The sequence below is a fragment of the Leucopleurus acutus genome (assembly GCF_964270905.1).
Source record: "Leucopleurus acutus genome assembly, chromosome: 8".
In the NCBI taxonomy this organism is placed as follows: domain Eukaryota; kingdom Metazoa; phylum Chordata; class Mammalia; order Artiodactyla; family Delphinidae; genus Leucopleurus; species Leucopleurus acutus.
Window position 1 is genome coordinate 56879414 of NC_139151.1, and position 24695 is coordinate 56904108.

General features: G+C 55.5%; 1 protein-coding gene and 1 pseudogene across 2 annotated transcripts in view; both read left to right on the forward strand.

Annotated features, from left to right (window-relative positions):
- The window catches only part of LOC309965450 (protein SET-like), a 53475-nt pseudogene extending 44539 nt beyond the window's left edge, over positions 1–8936 (forward strand). The window contains exons 2-3 of the transcript in view: positions 7203–7873; positions 8091–8936. The product of the transcript in view is annotated as a protein SET-like (transcript). The remainder of the gene's footprint in view (positions 1–7202; positions 7874–8090) is intronic.
- GDPD5 (glycerophosphodiester phosphodiesterase domain containing 5) overlaps positions 1–24695 on the forward strand; it is a gene marked incomplete at its 3' end in the record, with an annotated part of 54636 nt that overhangs the window by 1792 nt on the left and 28149 nt on the right. The window contains exons 2-3 of the mRNA XM_082845819.1: positions 10011–10187; positions 23529–23632. Coding sequence (XP_082701945.1) covers positions 10071–10187; positions 23529–23632 — 221 coding nt within the window. The 5' untranslated portion in view covers positions 10011–10070. The remainder of the gene's footprint in view (positions 1–10010; positions 10188–23528; positions 23633–24695) is intronic.

Here is a 24695-nt window from a genome sequence, read left to right on the forward strand (position 1 = left end):
GGAGTCTGCTCAGTGCATGTCTCTGCCGGACTCAGCTTCCTCCTCTCCTCCTCCTCTTCAGGGCCCCCTCCTTCCAGAGACCCAGGGAGAGGCAGCGGAAAAAGCCAGCCTGGTTCCTGTGCCTGGGAGGGGCTGGGGCGTCCACCAGGCCCCTGGCCTGGCCCTTTGCTCACTGCAGGGAGAACCTGTCAGTGCTGGTGGGCGGAGGGGGGGCTGGGGGCAGGCCCCTCCTCTTAGGAGGGCCTTCCTTCTGTACCCGTTTAAAGAGGGAACCGCTCGGCCCTCCAGGGAGGGAGGGGCCACTGTGCCGGGGACCCAGCACTAGAGGCTGTGCAGAGGATTTCTGCAGGGAGGGGAGGCTGGATGGAATAGCTCCAGGTCTTTCCTGGTGCTGACACTTGATGACTTTCATATTCTGGAATCCAGGGTTAGTTCTAAGATCCCTGTCGGATTGTGCCAGGATTCCATGATTATGAGAGCCCTGGGGGAGGGGATTCTAAGACTCTGGTTTAGAGAGTGTGAAGGCTGTTCCTGGTGAACGCTGAGCCCAAGCTCATAGCCCTGACCTGGGGAAAGAGAGATCCAAAGAGAGGTCCTCTCTGTGCCAAGAGAACCCAAGGGCCCTGGGCAGGGTCCTGAGCCTGATCCCCGTTCAGCCTATGGCCCCAAACCTGCAGGTCTGTCCCCCAAGGGCCTTAACCAAGGGTGCAGCTCAGCAAACGTGTCCTGCCCTCCACCAGCCTCAACCTCCTCGTCCATAAAATGGGGATCCGGTACTTACCCGTGGAGTTGGGGCCATGCTTCAGTGAGACAATGTGTGTGGAGGCTCCTTGTACACTGCAGAGCGCTGTGAGTGTGGTTGTAATTGTAGCTGCTGTTGCTGCGATGAGACTGTCTCCTTGAAAGGAAGGGCCACGTCGGATTCTCGGTGAATCTCTCTCAGGTCCCAGCAGTGCCTGGCACACAGCAGAGGCGTCTTAAACATAACACTGAATGAGTAGATTGGGTATGGAACAGATCATATCAGAGGCCACGGTTCCGAGGAAGCCAGCCCTTCCCGAAGGAGAAGCAGGAAGTGCCCCTACAGGAGGGCAGCCCGGAGGGACAGAAGGGGACCCGCGACCGGGGTGAAGCAAGCCTGCTGGGGGTTTCCCCAGAGGAAGAGCAACGAGAAGTCTTCTGGGACAGAAGTGTTGGGTAAACAGGAGGCCCTGGCACCACGGTGGAAAGAGATTAACAATGACCCTGATTATGGCATGATTGATTCTTTGACAGCTCCTGTAGAGCCCCAGCCTAAGCCACTGAGTAGCTTTTCCCCCAAAGAATGAGCGGCCATGACGGGGCCACCGGCCCACCAGGCCTCCTTCCCGGCACCTCCTCCCCCAGCCTCTCCCCACCGGCAGCTGCCTCAGTGACAGACTTCCTTCCTCCCTACATCTGCCTGTCTTCTCTGCTGATTTCATTAGAATCTAGGGCTTTCTCTGAGGCCCAGAGAAGCGGAGTGCCTCGCTCAGGGCCACACGGTGAGATGTAGCCGCCCACATCTCTCAGTTTAAGCCATCTGATGAGCGGGAAATGTCGTGACTCTTTGAGCGTTCCTCAAAAGCTAAGCATAGGAGACTGTGCTGGAGAGCAGTAGGGTGGGACGTGGGATCGGATGGTCTGGGAGTGGGAGGTCCCAGAATCAGCTCTGTCCCCGCATCTCCAGCCCCAGCTCTGGGGCCAGGGATTTGTTTTGTGGATTTGGGTTTGGTCGATTATTTGGAGAAACAGCCCAGCTGGCAAGCTGCCCCGGGGGTGCCCTGCTGCCCCTGGGTCCCCAGAGGGCGGGGAGGCTACTGTTGGAGTAGACACCCCCATCACACTCAGATGGAACCCACCCGGGGCTTAACTTGCTGCTGGAGCCCTCAGCCCTGGGAGAGGCCCTGCTCACCCTCCCTGCGCCACGCTTTCCCTGTGCTGTCCCCTTACCTAGAGCCCCCTTCTTTCCCCCTTGTGTTACAAATCCTCCCTTATTTCTGAGTTCTGTTGACATCCACCCTCTCCAGGAAGCCACCCTGCAGTGCGGCTAGAGGAAGCACAGGAGTTTTGGGTCCAGAAGAGACCCTGACCCAGGCAGGGCTGAGTTCCTGGAGGAGGAGCTGCTGCGCTGAGATGAGCAGGAGTTTTCCAGGCCTCAGGGCGGTCAGAGGATCCCAGAGCTAAGGTGGTTTCACAGGCACACCTGCATTGGGAACAGGGGATGGGCATGCAGTGAGGAAGGACCACAGGGAGGCCCTGGTCTGGCTCTAAGGCCATGTTTCCTGAGCACTGTGGGAAGGAGTCCCCACAGCCCTGTGCCTTTTACTCCTTGGGTTTCACTCTAAGTCAAGTTTGGGGTCATTGTGAGTTATCCAGGCTGTGACTACCTATACCTTGGTCCCTGTCAAAGATGGTAGAGATACCTGGACAGGGGCAGAGCCCTGGTCTGGGGTTCAGGATGACCAGGCCTCTAACCTCGTCGCAGGCCTTCCTGCAGCTTTCAACCTCGTCTTGACTGCTCCAGTTGGTGGCGGGCTCCTGACTTCCAGCCATTGGTCCTGGGAATGGAGGGGGCTCTTCCCTGCCAGACCAGGCAACGACTGTGGGATTTGTCCTTCCATCCTCCTTGAGCAACCCCACCTCTGCTTATCTCCTGAGGATGGGGAGAGAGCAGGTGGATAAAGGGTTTTTAGAAGCTGAGCGCCGAAAAGGCCCTTGGGGATCATCCAATGTTGTTCACACCATCCCATGATACAGACGGGAAAGCTGAGACCAGAGGCTTGTGGAGGTCACCCAGCCGAGTCTGGGCTAGGGTTGAGGCCCAGTGAGGGCGGCCATGGCCAAGGAGACGGGCCCGGGCCGGGGGAGGGGGGGCGAGTGGGGGGGAAGGGGGAGGGCGTGGTTCCACCTCCACATGTGCGCCCTGCCCTGTTCCCTGGGCCCCGGGAAGGCTGCCGGAGGAGGTCAGGTCTCCGTCTCCCCCAGCCCTGCACCCACTGTATGTGGGGGGGTCCTTTTTCCTGCCCAGAGTTCTCGGTCACACTCCATGCCCCTGCTGCCAACCAAAATATTGAACTTGGCCCTTTGCGGTGCAGTTTTCAGTGACACATGCTACAGCTGTCATGGACACGGAAGGCGGTAGAAACGTGGGCAGCAGACAGACCCTCCATCTAGGGCTGGTGCCATGGAGAGACTAGGCTTTAAGGCAGCCCTGGTTTCAAATCCTCTCTTCTCCATGGTTAGCTGTCTGGCCTCGGGTGAATCGTGTAATCTCTCAGGCCTAGATCTATTGATCCAGCTATCTATTGATCAATTGATATAGATATTTAAATTAAATACATATGTATTTAATTAATAGATGATTTTTTTGGTGACAGTTTTAGAAAAATTGATCGGAAAATACAGAGTTCCTACATACTCTCCTTCCCCTACCCATGGTTTTGCCTATTATGAACGTCTTATCTTAGGGGGGTACGCTTGCTATAATTGATGAGCCAGCGTTGCTACAATATTATTAACTGAAGTCCATAGTCTATATTAGGGTTCACTCTTTGTGTTATATATTCTGTGGGGCTTGACAAATGTATAATGACACGTATCCATCATTACAGTATCATACAGAATAGTTTCACTGACCGAAAAATCCCCTGTGCTCCCCACCTCCAACCCCTGGCCACCCCTGATCTTTTTACCACTTCTTGGCTTTACCTTTTCCAGAATGTCATATGGTGAAATCGTACAGTATGCAGCCTTTTCCCATTGGCTTCTGTCACTTAGCAATATGCTTTTGAGGTCCCTTCGTGTATTTTTATGGCTTGATAGCTCTTTTTACGGCTGAGTAATATTCCATTGTCTGGATGGACCCCAGTTTGTTCCTCCATCCACCTGGGGCCCATATTTCTAACCTGTAAAAGAAGACTGTCACACTCTACTTTGGACAGCTCTCATCGGGAGCTGACACAGGTGCGGCGCTCGGCATGCTGCCCCACAAGCTCCCACACCACCTTCTGTAACTAGCTTCCTTCACTTAGCGTAATGTTTTCGGGAGTCATTCACGGTGTAGCACGTGTCAGTATTTTATCCCTTTTGATTGCAGTCTTGGGTCCTTTTTGTGTCGTTCCATCTCGTGCCCATTCCTCAGAGAGGTAAAATAAGTCTCCAAGGTCACACACAGCACGTCAGTTGAAGGAGACCAGGCTGCGATCCAGGCACTGACACCTGGCCTGAGACTCTTTCTACTCTCAAGAAAGAGAGCAGGCCTGGGGCCTGAGGCAGCGGGGTCTGGGGGCAGTGAGGGCCGGGCACCCTGCCAGTCAGGGGAGGGATGAGGAGCCGGGAAGTGGGTGAGGTGCGTTCCCAGGGTGTAAGGATGGGCGAGGCCCCTGGAGGTGTATGCCCACCCCCTGCATCCTTCGCCCACTCCATAGCGGACCTGCACTCCATCTCCCTCCTGACTCCCTCCTGAAGCCCCTTCCCTGTGCAAACAGGAGGCTGTGGAAGTTCAGGGCAGGGACCAGGAATTCAGACAGAAAATGAGACTTTGGGCTGAGGAGGGCCCTCAAACATCAGGCTAAGAGGTGAGGGCTTTCTCTTGTCCCAGAGCCAGCAGGGGCTCCAGGCTGAGGATTTCTTTGGAACCTGGCTGATATCAGCAGCTCTGGGAGGTGGCTTGGAGAAGTTAACTGATGCAAGTGATGCCATTAGCCCTGGCAGGAGGGGGGCAGCTGGGGAGAATCTGGTCTCTAGGGGCTTGTCCTGACCGCTCAGGGTCTGGGCAGCAGGAACTTCCGAGCCTTCTTGGAAGTGTGGTCCAGGACACCCCCAGGGCTGCCTCCCCTTGCTACCCCGTGCTGGCCACTGGGGAAGTCGGAATAACTCAGGCTATCCCCTGGGGGAGCAGGCATGTCAGTGGTGCTCCCACAGGCTGCCCAGGAAGAAGGAGGGATGCCGGGAGCCCTCTAACCAAACCTGGGGCTCAGGGGAGGCTCCCCAGAGGAGGTAACATCTGAGCGGAGGCTCGAAGGGTCAGGAGGTGTCAGCCAGATGAAGGGACAGCAGGTTCTGGAGTGCTGAGGCCCGAGGAGCCAGATCCTGGTCATTTGTCTGCTAAAAACTCACTCTGACTGCAGGTGAGACCTTGGATTGGCAGGGCAAGGCCCACCGCAGGGATTCCCCATCCAGGGGAGAGGTGAGACTGGGCCACTGCCCTGGCAGTGGCCAAGGGTGTGCTGAGAAAAGGGTCTTGAGGGATGTTAGAGGCAGGCTGGGGGTGATGAGGTGGTCACTGTGCCCATGATGGGTCTGGGTGACCCCCCTGGAGACAGCAAGGAGCCGCTGGCTATCTTGATGGCCCCAGGAGAACATGCAGAGGAAAGAAAAGAGGTTTGCCTCTCAAAGATGCCCCTGCAGTTCTGAATAGTGTGAAAATTCATGGTGGGGATGTGGGGGGAGGGAAATAGTTCCAAGAGCCACAGTCAGCTGAGTCCCCGGCTGGAGGCCTGGTGCAGGCAGCTCTACTTCCCTCTTTTCCAGATTTGAAATGGAAATTCCATTCCTGGGTGGGTTGTAATGCTCATTCATGGGGGGTGGGGGAGCAGAGGACACATGGGAATCAGTCCCAGAGTCGGGGTGGGGGTGGGGGTCCTGGGAAGGGAATGGGAGGGCAGGGCCCCTGCCTGCAGAATGCCCACCTGCCGTGCCTCAGTCACTGCAGCCATGTGCCCTCCTGGCACCGCTGCCCCTCCCCCAACCCCCAGTCATCTGACCTTTTTTGGAAGTCAAGACAAAAGCTGAAACCAAGGCTCAGGGAAGAGCCCTGAGTGGCTCTGGCTACAGGGCAAGTCATTGGCCAAGGCAGGGTGAATCGAGGGCCCTTTCTACATATTAGCTGCTTCCTCCCTTCCGGGGGAAGCAGGGGCAGGTGTTGTGGCCCACCTGACAGCAGAGACCCTCATCTGGGGGTTCACAGGGTGAGACGTGGTCCCTGGCTGTGGACTCTGGCCTTCTACCTCCTCTGGAAGGCTGTGAATGTGGGAGTACATATGTGAGCACACACTCCTTCCATTTTTTTTTTTTTTGGCCACACTGTTCAGCTTGTGGGATCTTAGTTCCCAGCTTAGCGATCGCACCCAGGCCCTTGGCCGTGAAAGCGCCAAGTCCTAACCACTGGACCACCAGGGAATTCCCCACACACTCCTCCTAGAGAGGAGTAAAGCTGAGAGGATCCCCTACCTGCTGACCCCACTCCTGACCTCCCCAACCCCGTGGGTGCTAAGCTGACTGCAGCAGCATCGCCATCCTATACCGTCCCCCAAGCCCTGGGCTCCACACGGCTCCGAGAGCCCCCAGCAACTGCACCACGTCCACATGCCTCCGCAGGGAGCCACGGGCACAGAGGCTGCACCAGACGATTCCCAGCAATTAGGAGGCTCCAGGTCGGTCAGTGTGCCCAGCAAGCTCCTAACGCGCCTCCGCACTCGGACAGGAGGCTGTAATCCCTGTGCTGAGGTTAGCGCTTGGAGAGTGGGGGGAGATAGGGGGTGTTAGGCAGAGGCCCTGAGCAAGGCCCAGACGTGGAAGTAGTTGGTGGGCCTGAAGCCCGGTGCCCCTATGGTGTGGCCTCTGGGGCGTTAGAGACGGGAGCTCATCCTACAGGCCTCAGCTCAGCACTGCCTCTGGGAAGCATGCCCAGACCCCCCCTGTACCTGTTAAGTGCCCACAGCACCCTTTCCCTTCTCAACCATGTGCTGCACTTACAATACCGGTTCAGGGGCCATGGTGGCCCCGTGGTTGCAGGTCAGTAGACTTTCCCTATAAAGGGCTGGGCAGTAAGTATTTTAGGCTTTCTGAGCCACATGGTCTCTGTCATAACTCTGCAGTTATACTTAAAGCAGCCATAGACAATACATAAATGAGTGAGTGGGCCTGTGTCCAATAAACCTTTATTGACAGACTCTGAAATTTGACTCACGTATAATTTTCACGGATCAAAACATATTTTTGTTTTGGTTTTTCCCCCCAACTACTTAAAAAATGTAAAAACCATTCTTCTCTTGTGGGCTGTATAAAAACACGTGTCTGGAGTTCTCAGAGCTCCTGGTACAAGAAGCTTCTTCCCTTGGGTGGATTCTTGGCTTTTCTCCCAGCGTGGCCCCCAAACAAGTCTTCACTTCCACCCCAAGCAAAGAAACCGAAGAAACCGAGACTGACTCCTGCCTCCAGGCCAGAGGAAACGTCTGCCTCTCTGAACTTGCCGAAGGAAGAAAAAGAACAGCGAGAAGCAATTGAATATATTGATGGAGCGCAGAATGAAACAGACAGACTTAACGAACAAGCCAGGGAGGAGATTTTGAAAGTAGAATAGAAATATAACAAACTCCGCCCACCATTTTTTCAGTAGAGGTCGGAACTGATTGCCAAAATCCCAGATTTTGGGGTAACAGCATTTATTAACCATCCACAAGTGTCTGTACTCCTTGGGGAGTACCGCATTATTTGCAGAGGTGCTGCATTATTTGACAAGAGTCGAAGTGACAGAATTTGAAGATATTAAATCAGGTTACAGAATAGATTTTTATTTTGATGAAAACCCTTCGAAAATAAAGTTCTCTCCAAAGAATTTCATCTGAATGAGAGTGGTGATCCACCTTCAAAGTCCACTGAAATCAAAAGGAAATCCGGAAAGGATTTGACAAAATGTTCAAGTCAAACGTAGAATAAAGCCAGCGGGAAGAGACAGCATGAGGAACCAGAAAGCTTCTTCACCTGGTTTACTGATCATTCTGATGCTGGTGCAGATGAGTTAGGAGAGGTCATCAAAGATGATATTTGGGGCTTCCCTGGTGGCGCAGGGGTTGAGAGTCCGCCTGCCGATGCAGGGGACACGGGTTCGTGCCCCGGTCCGGGAAGATCCCACATGCCGTGGAGCGGCTGGGCCCGTGAGCCATGGCCGCTGAGCCTGCACATCCGGAGCCTGTGCTCCGCAACGGGAGAGGCCACAACAGTGAGAGGCCCGCGTACTGCAAAGAAAAAAAAAAAAAAAGATGATGCTTTGGCCAAATCCATTATAGTACTACTTGATTCCGGACCTGGATGATGAGGAAGGGGAAGGAGAAGAAGATGATGGTGATGATGAAGAGGAAGAAGGATTAGAAGATATTGATGAAGAAGGGGATGAGGATGAAGGTGATGAAGATGATGATGGGGAGGGAGGAGAGGAAGATGAAGGGGAAGATGACTAATGGAACACTGATGGATTCCAACCTTCCTTTTTAAATTTTCTCCAGTCCCTGGGAGCAAGTTGCAGTCTTTTTTTTTTCTTTTTTCTCCTCCTCTTGTGCTCAGTCGCCCTGTTTTTGAGGTCTCATTTCTCCTTTATACCATGGCTCACAACTTATTTTGGGGAGAAATACCTTGAGCAGAATTCAGTGGGAAAAGAATCTCTACCCCTTTCTGTTCCAAATTCATTTTTATCCCTTCCTGTCTCAAAAAACCTTTATGGAATCAACACCACCATGCTCTGTGGGAAAAAAAAAAAAAAACCTTCTGCTCCCTTAGCTCTGCTGGAAGCTGGAGGGTGCTAGGCCCCTGTGTAGTAGTGCATAGAATTCTAGCTTTTTTCCTCCTTTCTCTGTATATTGGGCTCAGAGCTTACACTGTTGTCTCTATGTGAACGTGGACAGTTAGCATTTACCAACATGTATCTGTCTACTTTCTCTTGCTTAAAAAAAGAAAAAAAAAACTTAAAAAAATGAGGTTATAGAAGGTCAGCAAAGGTGGGTTTGAGACGTTTGGGTGGGTTAAGTGGGCATTTTGACAACATGGCTTCTCCTTTGGCATGTTTAATTGTGATGTTTAATGGACATCCTTGCAGTTTAAGAGGACACTTTTAAAATAAAATTCTCTCCTAATGATGACTTGAGCCCTGCCACTCGATGGGAGAAGCAGCAGAACCTGTAGGCTCTTATTTGCAATTGACATTCTCTATTGTAATTTTGTTCCTGTTTATTTTTAAATTTTTGTTTCACTGCAAAGGGAAGATGATGCTCAGTTTTAAACCTTAAAATTAAACAAGTTGCTTTGTCACAATAAAACTAAATGTGTACACACACACACACACACACACACACACACACACACACACAAAAATATGTGGCTGGTTGGATTTGGCTGTGAGTTATAGTTTGCCAACCCCTGGGTTAGAACAAGGAGCCAGACTGCCAGGCTCTGCTGTGTGACCTTTGACAAATGGCTAAACATTTCTGTGCTTCAGAATTCTGATCTGTAAAATGGGGATGATAATGATAACACTTGGAGAAAGTAAAATTGTATAACAGCTTTGGAAGACAGCTTTTGGCAGTTCTTCAAAAAGTTAAACATAGAGTTACCGTATGACCCAGCAATCCCATCCCAAAGTATTACTCAAGAGAAATGAAAATATACATTCACACAAAAACTTGTTCATAGCAGAGTTATTCATAACAACCAAAAAGTGGTAACAACCCAAGTGTCTACCAACTGGTGAGTGGATAAAATGGTATAGCTATACAATCAAATAATTTTCAGTCATAATAAGAAATGCAGTACTGATTCACGCTATAACATGGATGAACCTTGAAAACATTAAGTGAAAAAAGCAAGACGCACAAGACCATATATCATATGATCCCATTTATGTGAAATGTCCAGAATGGGCAAATCCATGGAGACAGAAAGTAGATTAGGTTGCTTGGGGCTGGGGGGTGGGAGTGGGGGAGTGACTGCTAATAGGTATGGGGATTTTTGTTGGATGATTAGGTCATGGGTGGGTGGCAGGGGACTATCCTAGGGGACTTGCAAGGATGGGCCTCTGACTCCGAGAGAGACAAGGACCCACAGCAGGGCTCTGAGCAGAGGCTGACCCTCCCTGACCTAGACTACAGGGACACCTGCTGTGCTGGGGCCAGGTCCCCACCGCTGCCCTGCCTCACAGTACTTTGTTTCCTCCCCAGGACCAGCCGGGGGCCTCCATGGGCGCCTGAGGGCAGGGCGCCAGGGCCGCGGGCGCGAGCATGGTGAGACACCAGCCCCTGCAGTACTATGAGCCGCAGCTCTGCCTCTCCTGCCTCACCGGCATCTACGGCTGCCGCTGGAAGCGCTACCAGCGCTCTCACGATGACACCACACCGGTGAGCTGTGCTGGGATGCGGCCAAAGGACCCAGGGAGCCCCAGGGCCTGGGGGAGGGGTCTCAGCTTTGACACCCTGCTGTGTGGCTCTGGACAGGCCAATGCCCTTTCTGGGTTTCAGTTTCTCCTTCTGTAAAATGGGCCTATGGAAATTCCCGAATCTACCTGACTAGGTGGGCAAGGAACATGGGTGTAGCCAGTTGTTGACTCCCCTCTGACAGTGTGGGGTGTGGGCTGCGCCAAGAGGGTGGGGTCCCCCAAGGTGAGTAGAAGTTCTCAGCTTCCTGGCAGATCCTGATGGGCAGGTAAGCAGACGGGTGGCTCTTCAAGGGGAGGGTGAAGAGCTGGGCCAGGCCATCCTGGAGCCTGGGAGCTGGCAGGGCCATGGCCTGGCACCAGGGCCCAGTCACCTGAGCCACAAGCCTGCCAGGGCTGGCAGCAGGTGCTCAGCTGGATAAAGAAAGCCTCCCTTAGTGTCCGGCTCCCCAGGCCAAACCCCACGCCACACTTCCGTCCCTGGGGCACCATCAGCCATTGGATCTGGTTTCTTCTCTGAAGGAACCCAATTCCTTCAGGAGGGAACAGAGAGAGAGATAAACGGTGTTTATCTAAAAGCTTTGCTGCCTGGAAAACAACTTTCTCCTCCCTCCTGCTTGTCTGAACAAAGAGGCCAGCCTCCAAATTCAGCCAGCCCCAAAACGGGCTGGAGTGGCCGGGGCGGAGGTCAGAGGCCGAGCATCACCAGACTACATCTGGATGTGGAGGTTGGGGAAGCTTGTCCACCTCCCTGCCCTCCCTCTCTGCCTGTGCTGGTAGGGACAGAGGGACAGAGCACTCGACTGAGTCGGGAGCCTGTTCTCATGACCCCCAAATGGTAAGAAGCAGGTACCACCTGTGGGTACCTGGCCTGATTCATTGCCGTGTACCCACTCTAGCACACAGGAGGCAACATGCCCAACTGAGGCAACGGAGAGGAGGGACCTGCCCAGGGCAGCCTGTCCGTCCTATGTGCTGTGCTCCGAGCTCCATTCTCCCCTGAGGCAGCGGAAGGAAGTCAGCAGGGCCTCCACATGTCAGGAGGGCAGGAGCTCGCAGTCCGCTGACACCCAGGTGTCTGTCTGTGTGCCGGGCGCTGAGCTGAGCACTGACACGTGGCCACCCCTGTTGCTCCCAAGCCCGTGAGCTAGATGTCATCGCCACCGCTTCACATGTGGAAACAGAAGCCAAGGACGTCCGTGACCAGGACAAGGTCACGCAGCTAGAGAGGGGCAGAGCTCGGATCTGGCCCTGCACGGTGTCCAGCGCTCTCGGTGGGGGTGGGATGGGAAGACTGCTGAGGCTGAGGAAGGGAGGAGAAGGATGGCTGAGCTCCCAAGCAGGAAGCCCTTGGCCGTCGGAAGAGACACTGGAGGAAGGCGGCTCTCTCCCAGGGCACCTCACACCTCTTGGTGGGCCCAGGGCCAGCCAGTTCCAGGCTGTGGAGTCAGGAAGTGATGGGTCTTGGCTGTGGCCCGCCCAGGGCCCAGGCTGGAGGAAGTGGTGGGTTGAGGCCAGTTTTGAGTTGACTGGGGGCCCAAGCGGCGTAGGCTCTGCAAATGCCAAGGCCTGAGGTGCCAGGTATGGGGCAATGGCCGGAGGCTGCAGGCCACAGCCTGGGAGAGGCTGGGAGAGGAGAGAGGGTTTTGCAGCAACTCTGGGTGGCAGGGCCTCTGCAGAAAGGGCTGAGCTCACCTCAGGCAACCCGCACCTCGCAGCTGAGGATGAGCGGGCGGCCCACCCCGGCCCTTAACTCAGCTCCACTCCCGCTTCCTCTCCCACTTCCTGGGTTCCAGCCTCCGCGGGCTCACCCTTCTCTCCCTGGCTCTCCTCTCTTCTCTTTTCTCTCCCCAGTCCCTCCCCAGACAGCTGGGCCAGAACCATGATGGGGGCTGGGCTCCTGGCCTGACGCAGTGAAAGCAACAGCAATCTAGTGTCTCAAAGTCAGGGCTGGTGCAGAGAAGCTGCTCTGTAAATTTTGCTGAACAAATAGAGGCCCAGAGTGAGCTCTGGGAGCGCAGGTTGGGGAGTGAAAGGAGAGCCCCTCGGGCCTGGAGAGGCCTCGGCCAGGGGGAGCGGGCCCAGCTTTGGGCCTGTGCCTTTCCTCATCCCCACCTTTCCCTCCTCCTTTGGGCATCCCCTTACGCCTCCACCCCCCATGCCCCCACTAGGCACTGCCTCCGCTCAGGACCTCCTGGGGGAGCCTCTTGTGTCTCCCAAGTCAGGGAAGCCTAGGGTCAAGTTCTTCAGTGAAGCTGAACCTCTCTGGGCCTCTTCTGTGCAGTGAGGTGACACACAGGTGGTGAGTCACAGAAGCACTCATCCTCAGGCTGGGAACAAAGTGTGAGAGTAACAGTTAATGTTTATTGAGCACCTATTGTATGCAGGGAGTAACACCCTGTTGGGGCATATTTAATTGTTATGCCCTGTTTATGGATGGGGAAATCAAGGCTTGAAGCCCCATCTGTGACAGATTTGCAGCAAGAGCGTCAGGAAGTTGGAGGCTGCCAGGAAGACAGGCGGGTTTTAAGTCTGGGTGTGTTTATTTATTTATTTATTTTAAATTAATTAATTAATTTTGGGGGGGGCATTGGGTCTTCGTTGCTGCGCGCGGGCTTTCTCTCGTTGCGGCGAGCTGGGGCTACTCTTCGTTGTGGTGCACGGGCTTCTCGTTGTGGTGGCTTCTCTTGTTGCGGAACATGGGCTCTAGGTGTGCGGGCTTCAGTAGTTGTGGCACGTGGGCTCAGTAGTTGTGGCGCACGGGCTTAGTTGCTCTGCGGCATGTGAGGTCTTCCCGGACCAGGTATCGAACCCGTGTCCCCATCATTGGCAGGCAGATTCTTAACCACTGAGCCACCAGGGAAGCCCCAAGTCTGGGTGTGTTTAAAGAAGAAAGGCAGGACTTGGGAGGAGGACTTGGGAAGTTGCCTGACAGAGAGAAGAGCAGGGACCGGGAGCATTTGGGACAAGTTGGGGAATGGCTTGAATGCCAGGCTAGGCACCCTCAGTGCTTCCCTGGTTAAGAGCTGGCCCCGCGGTACTGGACGGGGATCCTGGGGAGGGAAGAGGGGTGCAGGGAGCCTGGGAAGGAGCCCCCGCCCCGCTGCTCTCCATCCAGGTTGGCCTCCTTCCTTCCTGCCCCTCCCCACCCCTCACATTCCCATCTCCTGCAACCCTCTGCTCACACTGTCCCCTCCCCCCAGGACACACACTTGACAAATAAGGAAACAGGAAACTGAGGACCAGAGGGATGAAATGACGTCCTCTCCTGCCCCCCAACACCGAGGAAGTGGAGGAGCCTGGCAGCAGAAGGCTGGCTCACTCGACAGCTAGGAAGCGGAAGCAAAAGCTTTTTATAACTGGGGATAATTAATTGGTTGTTGTCTGTGACTCATTACTCTAATATTGCCAATTAAGGATGGGGCAGGACAGAAGGCAGCTCTCAGGCCATCCCCACAGGGGGCCCTGAAGACTCTGCATCTGTGGGAGGCAGCACAGTGTCAAAACCAGCTCCTTTGTAGCAAGAGGGATATAGGTCAGATGCCTGGAGGAACTTCCAGCCCGAGACGTTGAAGGAGACAGTCAACTCTCTCGCACTTCTATGGTACGTTTGCCTTTTGAAGGTGTTTTAAGCTTCTTTTGACCCCCTCTGTCTTATGGACGGGGCTCCAGGAAGAGGAAGTGATTTATTCAAGCCGAGGAGTTGAAGGCACGGCTTGCACTGCGCCTGCTTGCACCCCCAGTCCCGTGCCCTCTCCCCCGTTCCACACCAAACAGTCTTGCCTGGGATGTGTTGGTTACTTACTCAATCAACAGACCTGTCCTGATACCTGCCCTGAGTCCAGGGGTCAAAGGTATATCAAACCTGGTTCCTCCCTCCCTTGAAGGGCTCCTAAGTGGGTGGGGAACAGATCAGAACAGACCTCCAGACCACCCAGGGTGATCACTGCGGGGCCCCAGGGACACCGCAGGCGGGAAAGCTTGCCTGAGCTGGTGTCAGAGAGAGTTAGCACATCATGTCATGCCAGAGTGGGGAAGGCAGGGGAGCTGCATGTTACAAGAGTGTCTTGTGTTTGGGAACTGAAAGCGATTTGGCCCAGTGCAGCTCAGGTGTTAGGAGGGAGAGCGTGTGGCCAAGGGGACCTGAGCCAGAGGCTGTGCTGGGGAGCCTGCACTCCATCCTGGGAGGTGGGAGCCCGGTCGGACTTGGTCTGTGCAAGGACCACTCTGGTTCAATCACGGAGAATGTGCTGAGGGGCCTTGAGTGGAGACGGGGATGGCAGGGAGCTAGACAAGAAAGGCTGAGGCCTCAACTAGGGGGAGGGGTCTGCAAAGAAGTAGCAAAGGGAGGGATTCTAGAGACACCTAGACGGTGCATTCAGCAGACTGGCTGCAGAAGAGAATTTTGATGATGCCTCCCGTCATCCCATGATTTCCACCTGGCTGGATGAGGCCATTCCTGGAGTCGGGAAACCATGCTGTGCCCAGGGGGTGTGTGAGAGGCCGCGCGGTCTCAGGAGTGTCCAGGAATAGCGCAGTGGGGGCGGGTGGAACACAGACAAAATGCACCCCACCCCCCCCACCCCCCCGCCACCGCACCATTGCCTACCTCTTTCGATGGGAGCACCTCCCACCATGGCAGGAAGACACCTGCTGCTGGGAAATCCATCAGCACTCCGTCACCCTTCACCCTCCACACAGCCATCCCGGGATAACCTGCCTCACCCGTTCACAGCACTGCCCTTCGCTCCGCTGTCCCTTCTGCCTGGAATGCCTTCTCTCTTGTCTCTGCCTCTCAAGGCTCATCGCAGATCTCTATTCCTCTAAGAAGTGTCCCCTTCAGACAAAAGAGTCAGGCCTCCTTCCCTGCCTCTCCCCTTCCCCTGGGCTCCCGCAGCATCTCAGGCCTGGGCTGCCCATGTGGGTCCTGACTTCCTGTTTCTCCCACTGGACCGTGAGTGTGCTGAAGCCAGGGCCTGGCTCAGAGGAGGACCTCAGGCAAGGAGTGGGAGGAAGACTGAGCGGGTGACTTGAAGAGCAAGTGAGGAAGCCAGTGAGGGTGGGGAGGCTGGACCCGCGATGAGCTCCCAGGTGAGCACCCCAAGGAACATTGGGTGGTCTGGAGAGTAGGGGCGCATGCTGCATTCCAGTGTCCCTGGCTGTGGCTGACAGGGAGGGGTGCTGACTCAGCCGAGGGGCCTCCCAGGCCACCCTTGGAGGTGGGGTCAGGCTCTGCCAGTGGGAGGAGGAGGGGGTGAGTTTCCCAGCTGGCTCCCCACCTTCTTGTCCTATCAATACCACGTGGGCCTGTGGCAGGGCTATGGGGCAGGGAAGAGTGGATCTCACTCAGGAACCAAGGTGGGCTCCCTGGAGGAAGCAGCCTTTGGAATGGGCTCCAGGGTGTGACTGGAGTCAGCCAGACGCACCTGGCCATTCCTGGCTAAGGGAGCTGCGGCCTGAACTCTACCCTGCCTCCTCCAGTGACTTAGTGTGTGGCCTTAGACAAGGCCAGACCCTTTCTGGGCCTCAGCTTGCTGTGGGTGAGGTGGAGGTACAAACCCACGCCCCAAGGGTCCAGTTAGATAACAGATACCAACGTGTCTCACGTCCTGAACAGGACAGACCACTTTTCCAACTTGGGGAAAACGTGTCCTCCCTACACACTTTCAAAGGGATGGCTGTTCCCTTCTTTGGTGCTTTGGGGGAGAGGGACCCAGCAGGTCAGAGAGGAACCCTCTGAGCTTCAATTCTCCCACTTCTAAACTGGCGATGATAAGAGCCATTTTATCCTGTAAACCTTGCAGGTTTGCCATGAGGATAAGAAAATGGGAGATGATATTATTGCATCCATGAGAGAGGAGAGGCTGGCAGAAGTTGTTGCAGCACAGGGAGCTAGGATTTATTGCTGTAATAAAGCCAGGCCATCGCTGGCTTTTGGGAACCCCCACACCCCACCTCCTCCTCTCTGAACGGCACTGAGGGGGCCGGGCGTGGCCAGGCCACGCTCCCGGGAAGACGAATAAGCTCTTGTTCATGACCTCTGTGACCACCTTGCGTGTCTGCTTAGGGAGCATGTATGGGGCAGGAGGTGATGGGCGTCAGCAAGAGGCTGTGGCCACTCACCACCCTGTGGCCTTGGCCGGGCCCCCTGCAGGGCGCTGGGATAATCCCTCCTAAGGGCCCCCAGCTCTTCTGCTCACGTCTCCCCAAGGGCTGACGCAAGCCACAGGATGCTCGGGGAAGGACGGGGTGCTCCAGGCTGAGCCTGGCTTCATTCTCCTGCCTAATGAGCCACTCTGAGTGCACCCTGGCAGAAGCAAGGGCAGACAGAGGCCTAATCGCCCAGCTCCTGTAGCCCGGAAAAATAAATCCAGCCTCTGAGGCTGTCAGGAGCTGGCTGGGGGCTGGGGATTTTAATCCTTTTCCCTACTCGGCCCTAATGCTGAGATCCATCTCAAACCCCCCTAGGCTGCCTCCTCCCCCAAATCTCCTGGGTCAGAGCCAGAGTAATCCCGCCAGGGCTGCCCAGCTCTCTCTTCTGGGAGCTCCACACACCGTTCCCAGCTGACATTCACCAGTCTCCCCGTTAGGAACTTGGCGAGGATGAAACAGGAGGACGATTAGAGGAGCTGGTGTGCCCGAGGTGCGGCCTGCAGGTGGACAGACTAGGCGGGGAGGCACCCCTCAATCGCTCTCCAGTCTCTGCAAGGCTGTGTGGTGCTGGGGGCACGGCTGGACTCTGGGGCCTCAAAGCAGAGCCGGGACCCCAGGAGTGGCACAGGGAGCTGAGCTCAGCCACGTGGAAGGAGCCGTGCCAGGCGGAGCCGGCACGCGGGGAAGGGCTGCCTTGGGACAGACTAGAAAACCTAGAAACAACCCACACACATCTGAGAGCGTGCTGTGTGGTAGACAATGACGGAAATCATTGCAAATATCACAGACCGTACAGGGACAGCTGAAGTATCCATCTGGTGCAAGTAAAATTAGATCCCTGTCTCTTACCTCAAATCAAAAGAAATTCCAGATGGACGAAATGCATTTTTTTCTTTTTTTAAGATCCTTTTTTTTCTGTTTAGGAAGCACACATTTGTTGAGAAAATTCAAATAACTCGGAAAGATGTAAAGTAAAAGAAACTCTAATCTTCATGCTTTAGAGGAAAGGCTTTGAAACCTCTCTCCATACACGTATACACACATATGGAGCTATAGCTAGGTAGGTGGATTACAGATTCGAGTGTAAACAAAGAGAAATTATCAGTGTAAATATGAATTAAATCTATAATCGTGGGCCACCTGCCCTAAACACGATACCAAAGGCAAAGACCCATAAAGGAAAAAGGGGTAGATCTGATTGCGTAAAAATGTAAATGTTTTAAACAAAAAGCATGAAAAACAAAATTAAAGTCAACTGATAAAATAAGAAAAAGTAGACAATCTATATGAAAGTTACTACTCTTACCTAGAGAAAGCTTTTATAAACCCCTAAGAAGCCAGTTGGCCCAAACAAAAGCTGCCAGGCTCTGTGCCGTTGCACCTTCCACTCCCTCCCCCTGCCCTTACCTTGTCAGGTAGGCCCATTCCAGCAAGCCCATTCCTTTCAGCTTTGCTGCCTCCAGACCACCCCTTCCCCCGTAACTGGCAGTGTGCTCCTTGGTAGCCCTTGCTTGCCCCATTCGCCACACTCGTTTCTACGATTGGCGTTGCCTGCTGGCTGGTCAGTCTTCTGTGCAGGTTGCTCAGGGGAGAGTCCAAGCCTGATCCGTCTCCCAGTGTCCAGGGCTCCGCACGTGTGTAGAATGACAGGAAGAGAGTGGTGGCGCGGGTGTGGAGGGGAGATGCTGGAATTGAGTTTGGTGTGGGTCTAATTATATATTATATATTTTATAATTATATATATTTTTTTACCAAATGGATGTCCAGATGTCCCAGTACCATCTGTTGAATTCTCCATCCTTTCTGTACTAATTTACCTGGTATTAATCCTGTGTCCATCCTTCCAGGCCATTCCCTGTCTTTGGGTCTCAGTTTCTCCAGTTCTTAATTGGACCTTTAGAGGATGAGGCAAGATGATCTCTGAAATCTTTTCTAACTCTGAAACTCCAAGGTTCCCGCCCTGGCTCTGCCTGTGTCTTGCTGTGTGACCTTGGGCAAGGCCTTGCCTCTCTGAGCCAGTTTCCTCCTCGGTCAGACAAGGATAATTACATGTCTTGCTTCTTGTTGCTTTGGGATAGTTGAAGCTGGAGGCACCCAGAGCTGGGTGTGAATTCTGGCTCCATCATTACGTTTGCCCTTTGTGACCTTGGGCAGCTCACTTCCCCTCTCTGAGCCCTGGTTTCCTCCGACTATTCCGTCTGCTTTGCAGAGCTGTGGAGAGGGCAAGATGTGAAGCAGCAGGTAGAGGGCTCTTAGGACTGCCCCACCCCCAACTCTGCGAAGTGCTCACACAGGGCTCTGTCCTCCGTGGCCAGCGATGTGGGATCTTCTTCCTTCAGCCTTGCTGGCTCCTAGGACTGCAGCCTGCAGAGCTGGGCCTGACCTCTGCATCCCCCGACCATGGCACCGACCCTGGGCTGGGAGGGGGTGATCCGCTTGGCTGTCTTCATCAGCTGGGGATATGTGATGTAGAGCAGGGGGCGGGGAAGACTTGATAAATGTCTTCACATAATTAAAGGACTGTCAGACACGAAATGATAATTATAGGAACGATCGTGGATTTGGCAACGTATGGCTTACATCTGTAATCCCATTTGAGCCTGGCAGCCCTCCTGTGAGGTAGAGGTGATGTCATCCGCAGGAACAGAGGAGGAAGCTGAGGCTTGAGGTCCCGAGTGATTGGCCCGCAGCCACGCGGCTAGTGGTAGAGGGCGGGGAATGAAAATCCAGCCCTTGATTGTATTCCCCCCACGCCCTGGTCATTTGACCCATGTTCTTGCCCTTTTGCCGGACTTGTTCTCTGTGGTGTCAGAGAACCAACTGCAGGGTGGCAGCCGAGGAGGCAGAAATCAGCTGCACCTCAGGCAGGGATGGAGGCAAGGACAACTTCTGACACCCTGCCGTTGCCAGATACTTCTGTCCAACACTGCCGTCCCCATTTTACAGAGCAGGAAGCCGGCGCTCAGGGAGGATAAAGCAATGTCTTCTCCAAGGTCACCCATTTAGTAGGTGGCCAGTCACACCCAGCATTCCTGGACTCCCAAACACAGCCTGCCTCTATCCGGCTGCTGTCTCAGAGGGAAGCATTTTCAGCCCAGAGGAGGGCCAGGCAGCACCCACAGGGAGAGTGCCCATCTCTGGAGCTGTGGGAGCAGAAGCAGGGCAAGCTCCTATCCTGGAGGACGCAGAGGCGGTCTCTGCCCCGGAGGACAGGCAGGGAACAGGAGTCCAGCGAGACAGCTCTGCCTCCGCCAGTGAACCTGAGGTCATGGGGGCACCAAGGGCAGGGAGGCGGCTCGTGCTCAGGGGCCGTCCTGACGCAGATTTCAGTCTCCAGGGTCAATTCGGGGGACCCAGGGGAGGTGCTCCAGGCCCCGGGGGGACCCCAGCAGTGTGAGCAGTGTCTGTGTGCGTTCTGGCCCAGGGCCGCGGTCTGGGGTGGGCAGGGGCCCACGGCAGGCAGCACACGTCCTGTGCGGGGCTGGGCTTCGTGGCTGCAGCGCTCTGTGACCCCGTGAGCCCCAGCTGCTAACAGGCTCTCTCTCCACACACACATTCTCCTCTAAATGCAGAAGGCTGGGGGTGGGACAGAGACAAGAGGGGTGAGGAGAAGACGTGACAGCCAAGAGGAGACAGTGGGCAGGAGAAACTGGCATACGGGTCTCGTCTTCCTGGAGGATGGGGGCAAGAGTGGGGGGAGACGGGATGGGGCCGGGCCTCTGGGATTCTCCGCCACAGTCACCCCTGTAACAGGGATGGAGCCCCCTGCCCCACCCGCAGCCAGGGCCCGTCCCCTTCCCCAGCTGCTCTCAGCCCTTCTTTGCGCCTTGACCATCATCCTGCTCCCAGGCAGCTGCAAGACTGGAAGGAAGGGGCTGTGGTGTCACAATGGGAGCTCCTTCCCTTGGTTCCCTGGGGACCCCAGCCTTCGTCTGAGGATAAATCTGGGGTTGGGTGATGTCCTTGTCCACTGGTGGCCCTGAGACCTCCCTGCATCCCCACCACGTCCACACCTTCTGTTCCTCACACCATGTCTGAGCCTCAGCCATCCCTGCCCTGAAGGAGTCCACAGCCCAGTGAACTGTCCCTCAGTGTGCACCTACGGTGTGCCGCTTGATGTATATCACCTCATTGAACATCAGCCCTCCACAGTAGGGGGTGTTATTCCCATTTTATAGGTGAGGAAACTGAGGCTCAGAGGGGTTAAGTAACTCACCCAAGTGGCAGAGCCAGGTCTGTCTCCCTCTTGAGCCTGGATTCTTTCCACCTCCACAGTTCAGAATGTGATTGACAGTCAAGTTGATGGGTACCAAGAGACTTCTACTTCCCCGCCATACTTCCACTGCAGCGGGCATGGGTTCGATCCCTGGTAGGGGAACTAAGATCCCACATGCCACGTGGCATGGCCAAAAAAAAAAAAAAAAAGAAAGAAAAGAAAAAAGAAAAGGACGTCTTGGGAGCTGGAGGGATGGGAGAGCTTCCTGAAGGAGAAGAAGGCTTGGCCTAGGGTGTGGACTCCAGCAAGAGAGGATAAAGGACTCTCAGGAGGCCGAACTGGGTCTGGGATTAACATGCCTGGGTCCCAGAGGGCAAGGGCGGGTTTTGCGAGAGCTGTGCGGGGCTGGTTCCCAAGGGGGCAGCAGGGGATCGCCTCCTGCTGGGGCACCTGTGTTCAACGCCCCCCTCCACTTCTCCCCGACTTGCTCACCTTGTATACGTTGCTCAATCTCTGACTCACCTCCACTCATCCATATTGAGCCTCTGTGCAAATTAGCAAAGAGCGCCCCTTCCCCAGGGGTCTCGACTGTTACCTGCTCGAAAACTGTCATGACGAATAAGGACATCGCTGGTGGCCATGATGTGAGCGCCACTCCTTGCTCAGCCATATGCGGTGGCCCTTCTCTGAGTCTTGGTGTCTTTGTTTGCTCTGAGTTGGGGGTAAATACCCAGGCATTGTACAGACTGTGGGAGGTGATGGAGGGCCAGTGGCTCCCCCATCCCTGCCAGCATGGCCGTGGCCTCACAGCCTGCATCTCTGGAGCAGGGCCAGGCAGGCTTGTTGGGGGGCGGAGCTGGCTCAGGCCCCTCTCCTGTAACATGCCCTGACAAGGACCATTAGTGCCATTTGGAGCCTCTTTGTCAGTGGAGCTGCTCCCCAGGCCACTTCCTCCCCCAGTTCCTGGCCTTCCCTCCCCTTTCTTCCAGCCCCTGCCATTCAGTTTTTTCCTCTGATTGTTCTTAGAGTGACCTGCCCCCTCCATCCCTACTGTGGATGGGGCCTCTTTATCCCCATGTACAGGCTCCCTGTGGCCGTGGGACCTCTGGCTTTCAGCTCCCAGGACTTTCATCCCTGGGTGGCCCCCAGCCCCGGCTCATGCCTGGCTCCAATAATGGGGTCCCTAGTTCTTTGTTGCGGTTCCCAGGGGTAGGGAGGGGCGGCAGCCCCTCATTCTTGCCCTGTCCTCCCTGCCCCACTCTCAGGATCCAGCCAAGTGAGGACCGTGGCCCTTAGTTCACAGGACCCCTGTGTGCTGTGGGCCCTCCTGACACCTGCGGTCTTTCTGGCCACCTGTCAGAATTGCCCCTGGGTCCTGCATCACACATCACCATAGGACATTCCCCACCCTCCGGCACCTGTGGCGGGTTCTCTACCTGCCACTGTCCCTGCAGCTATTTCCCTGGTCCCATGGGACTCCATGCTGCTGGCCTGGGACAGGACCCATCATAGGCAGAGGCTTACCCCTCACCCGGGCCCTTCTCAGAACCTTGTCCTCTGGCCAGAGGCCTTGCACCTGCTGAGGCAGAGTGATCTCTGTGGACAGATGGCCACTCACCGCTGCTGGCTCGGGGTTCACAAAAGACCAAGGGCTCCTCTGTGGAGGTAGGGTGGTAAGCCCCCGGTGAAGTCTCTCCTGGGTGGGCATACTCATGCCAGAGTAGGAGAGAGGATCTTTGCTCACCTGCCATCTCACTATCGAATCTTCCCTAAGTTGCCACCTACCCTGGGAATATGAAGACCACCCAGATCTTCAAGGTGCTTACAGTGTAGCAGGGGGGACCGACATATAGAAGGACAGTTCTAGAACTGCAGGGTCTGTGCCTTAACCGACACGGGTGCAACAGTTATGGAAGCTCTGAGGAGATGGGGTCCACCCTGCTGGGACGGGGCAGGCCTCAGGGAGCAGGAGGGTTGCCCTATGGACCAGAGTGGGGCTGCTTTCTAGATGGAGCCATTGGGATTAGAACCGCACCTCCAAGCTGGCTGTCCGGTGCAGGAAGGATCAAAGAAGCCCGGAAAGCTGCGGGGAGCCCGGCAAGGGGCCTGGGAAGTGGCTGGGTGAGATGTTGCGCTGCTCCAAGCCCTCCAGCCCTCCAGCCCCTCAAGGTGGAGGGTGGTCTTGGTTGTCTCCTGCACTGACTTCCCCTCAAGGTCTGTTGTTTGTACTGATGATCTCAGCAGTTTCCCAGAGAGCAGGATGTTCCAAGCTTGTTGTGCTTCTGAGATAAGGGGACGGATGAAAGCAGGGATGAGCCCAAGGGCCCAGCGGAAGTGCCTGCAGGCCTCTCGGGAAGCAGCAGAGGTGGCTGGCGGCAGCAGCCCCCTGCCCCCCGCCAGGAGAGAGAGGCCACCCCTGCTGGGGGTTGTAGAACACCGCATTCCTTCAACTCTAGAGGCTGGGGCACTGCTCTTTAATCCTCTTCTAACTTGCTGTGTGACTTGGGCAAGTCACTTCACCTCTCTGGGCCTCAGTGTAGCAGGGGGCAGAGGTGAGGAAGAACACCTACTTTGCAGGCGTGTGTGAGGAGGGAAGGAGGTGAGGAATGTGACCCTCAGACTGCGGATCACCCTCCCAGTGTGAAGGCCTAGGCAGATATGGCCTTTGCTCCTGGAGACTGGTGCACACTGGAAGGGCCTCAGGCTGCAGCACAAGGGGCCCAGCTCTGGCTCCCCACTGTTTTGTGACTTGGGGCTCAGTGATGTTGGATAGGTCACTTCCCTCTCTGAGCCTCAGGTCCCCACCCGTGTGAAGAGGGCAGTGATCCCTGCCTGGCAGCGGGGTTACAAAGGGGGAGGGGTGGGAGCATGCTGGGTGGATGTGGCCTGGGGCCGTCCCTGCCCCACTTGACCCCTTTCCTCCTTTGGCCCCTCCAGTGGGAGCGCCTGTGGTTTCTGCTTCTCACCTTGACCTTCGGCCTCACGCTCACCTGGCTGTACTTCTGGTGGGAAGTCCACAACGACTACGATGAATTCAACTGGTGAGTGGGTATCAGGGGGCGGGGGCCTGGGGCCTGGTCATCCGGCGGCTGAGACAGGGATGGGGCTTGGGTTTGAGTCTCTCTCCCAGGCTAGTCCTCAGGGCTCTGCCACCACTGGCCACCAAATCTCTGTATAGCCTTGGGGGACACAGTCCTCTGGAGAGAACTGAGACCTCCTCCCTCGCGCTGCTGTCATGAAAATCGGAATGTAAGATGGGGGCAGGGCTCAGCTGGGGGCTGGGACCTCTGACCCCTTTGTAGACAAGGACTCCAAGGCCCAAAGAGACCAAGGCCTCAGCAGAGAAGGTGGCCCCAGACCCCAGGCCTCCTAACTCCCTGAGCAGGGCCTTGGGCAGGGCTGGTAGGTGGTTCTAGGAAAGATCAGGGTCCTTTGTGGACAGCAGCCTCGGGTCCAAGGGCAGAGCTGAGGCTGGTACCCGGGTGCACGAGGGCACCTGTTTCTTCCTCACCCCCACCCCCGCTCCCCCATTGTCTGCCTTTGTTAAACAGGGAAAGGCACAGAGGAGGGGACATTCCCTCGGTTCTAGTGGGAACTGCCCCATTGACAGGTGTGGAAACTGAGGCCCAAGTTCACACAACCATTTGGGGGCAGAGTTGGGGCTTGGCGGCCAGTGCTCCCTGTCCATCCAGTGCTGCCTTTTCCTTTTGGTTAGAAGTTCAGGGACTTCCCTGGTGGCGCAGTGGTTGAGACTCCGCCTACCAATGCAGGGGACATGGGTTCGAGCCCTGGTCCGGGAAGATCCCCCATGCCGCGGAGCAACTAAGCCTGTGCGCCACCACTACTGAGCCTGCGCTCTCGAACCTGCGAGCCGTGACTACTGAGCCTGCGTCCCACAACTACTGAAGCCCGCACGCCTACAGCCCGTGCTCCGCAACAAGAGAAGCCACCACAGTGAGAAGCCCGCGCACCACAACGAAGCATAGCCCCCGCTCGCTACAACTAGAGAAAGCCCGCGTGCAGCAACGAAGAACCAACACAGCCAAAAATAAATAAATAAATACATCAAAAAGAAAGAAGCTCAGCTCAGTGTGACCATGGGCA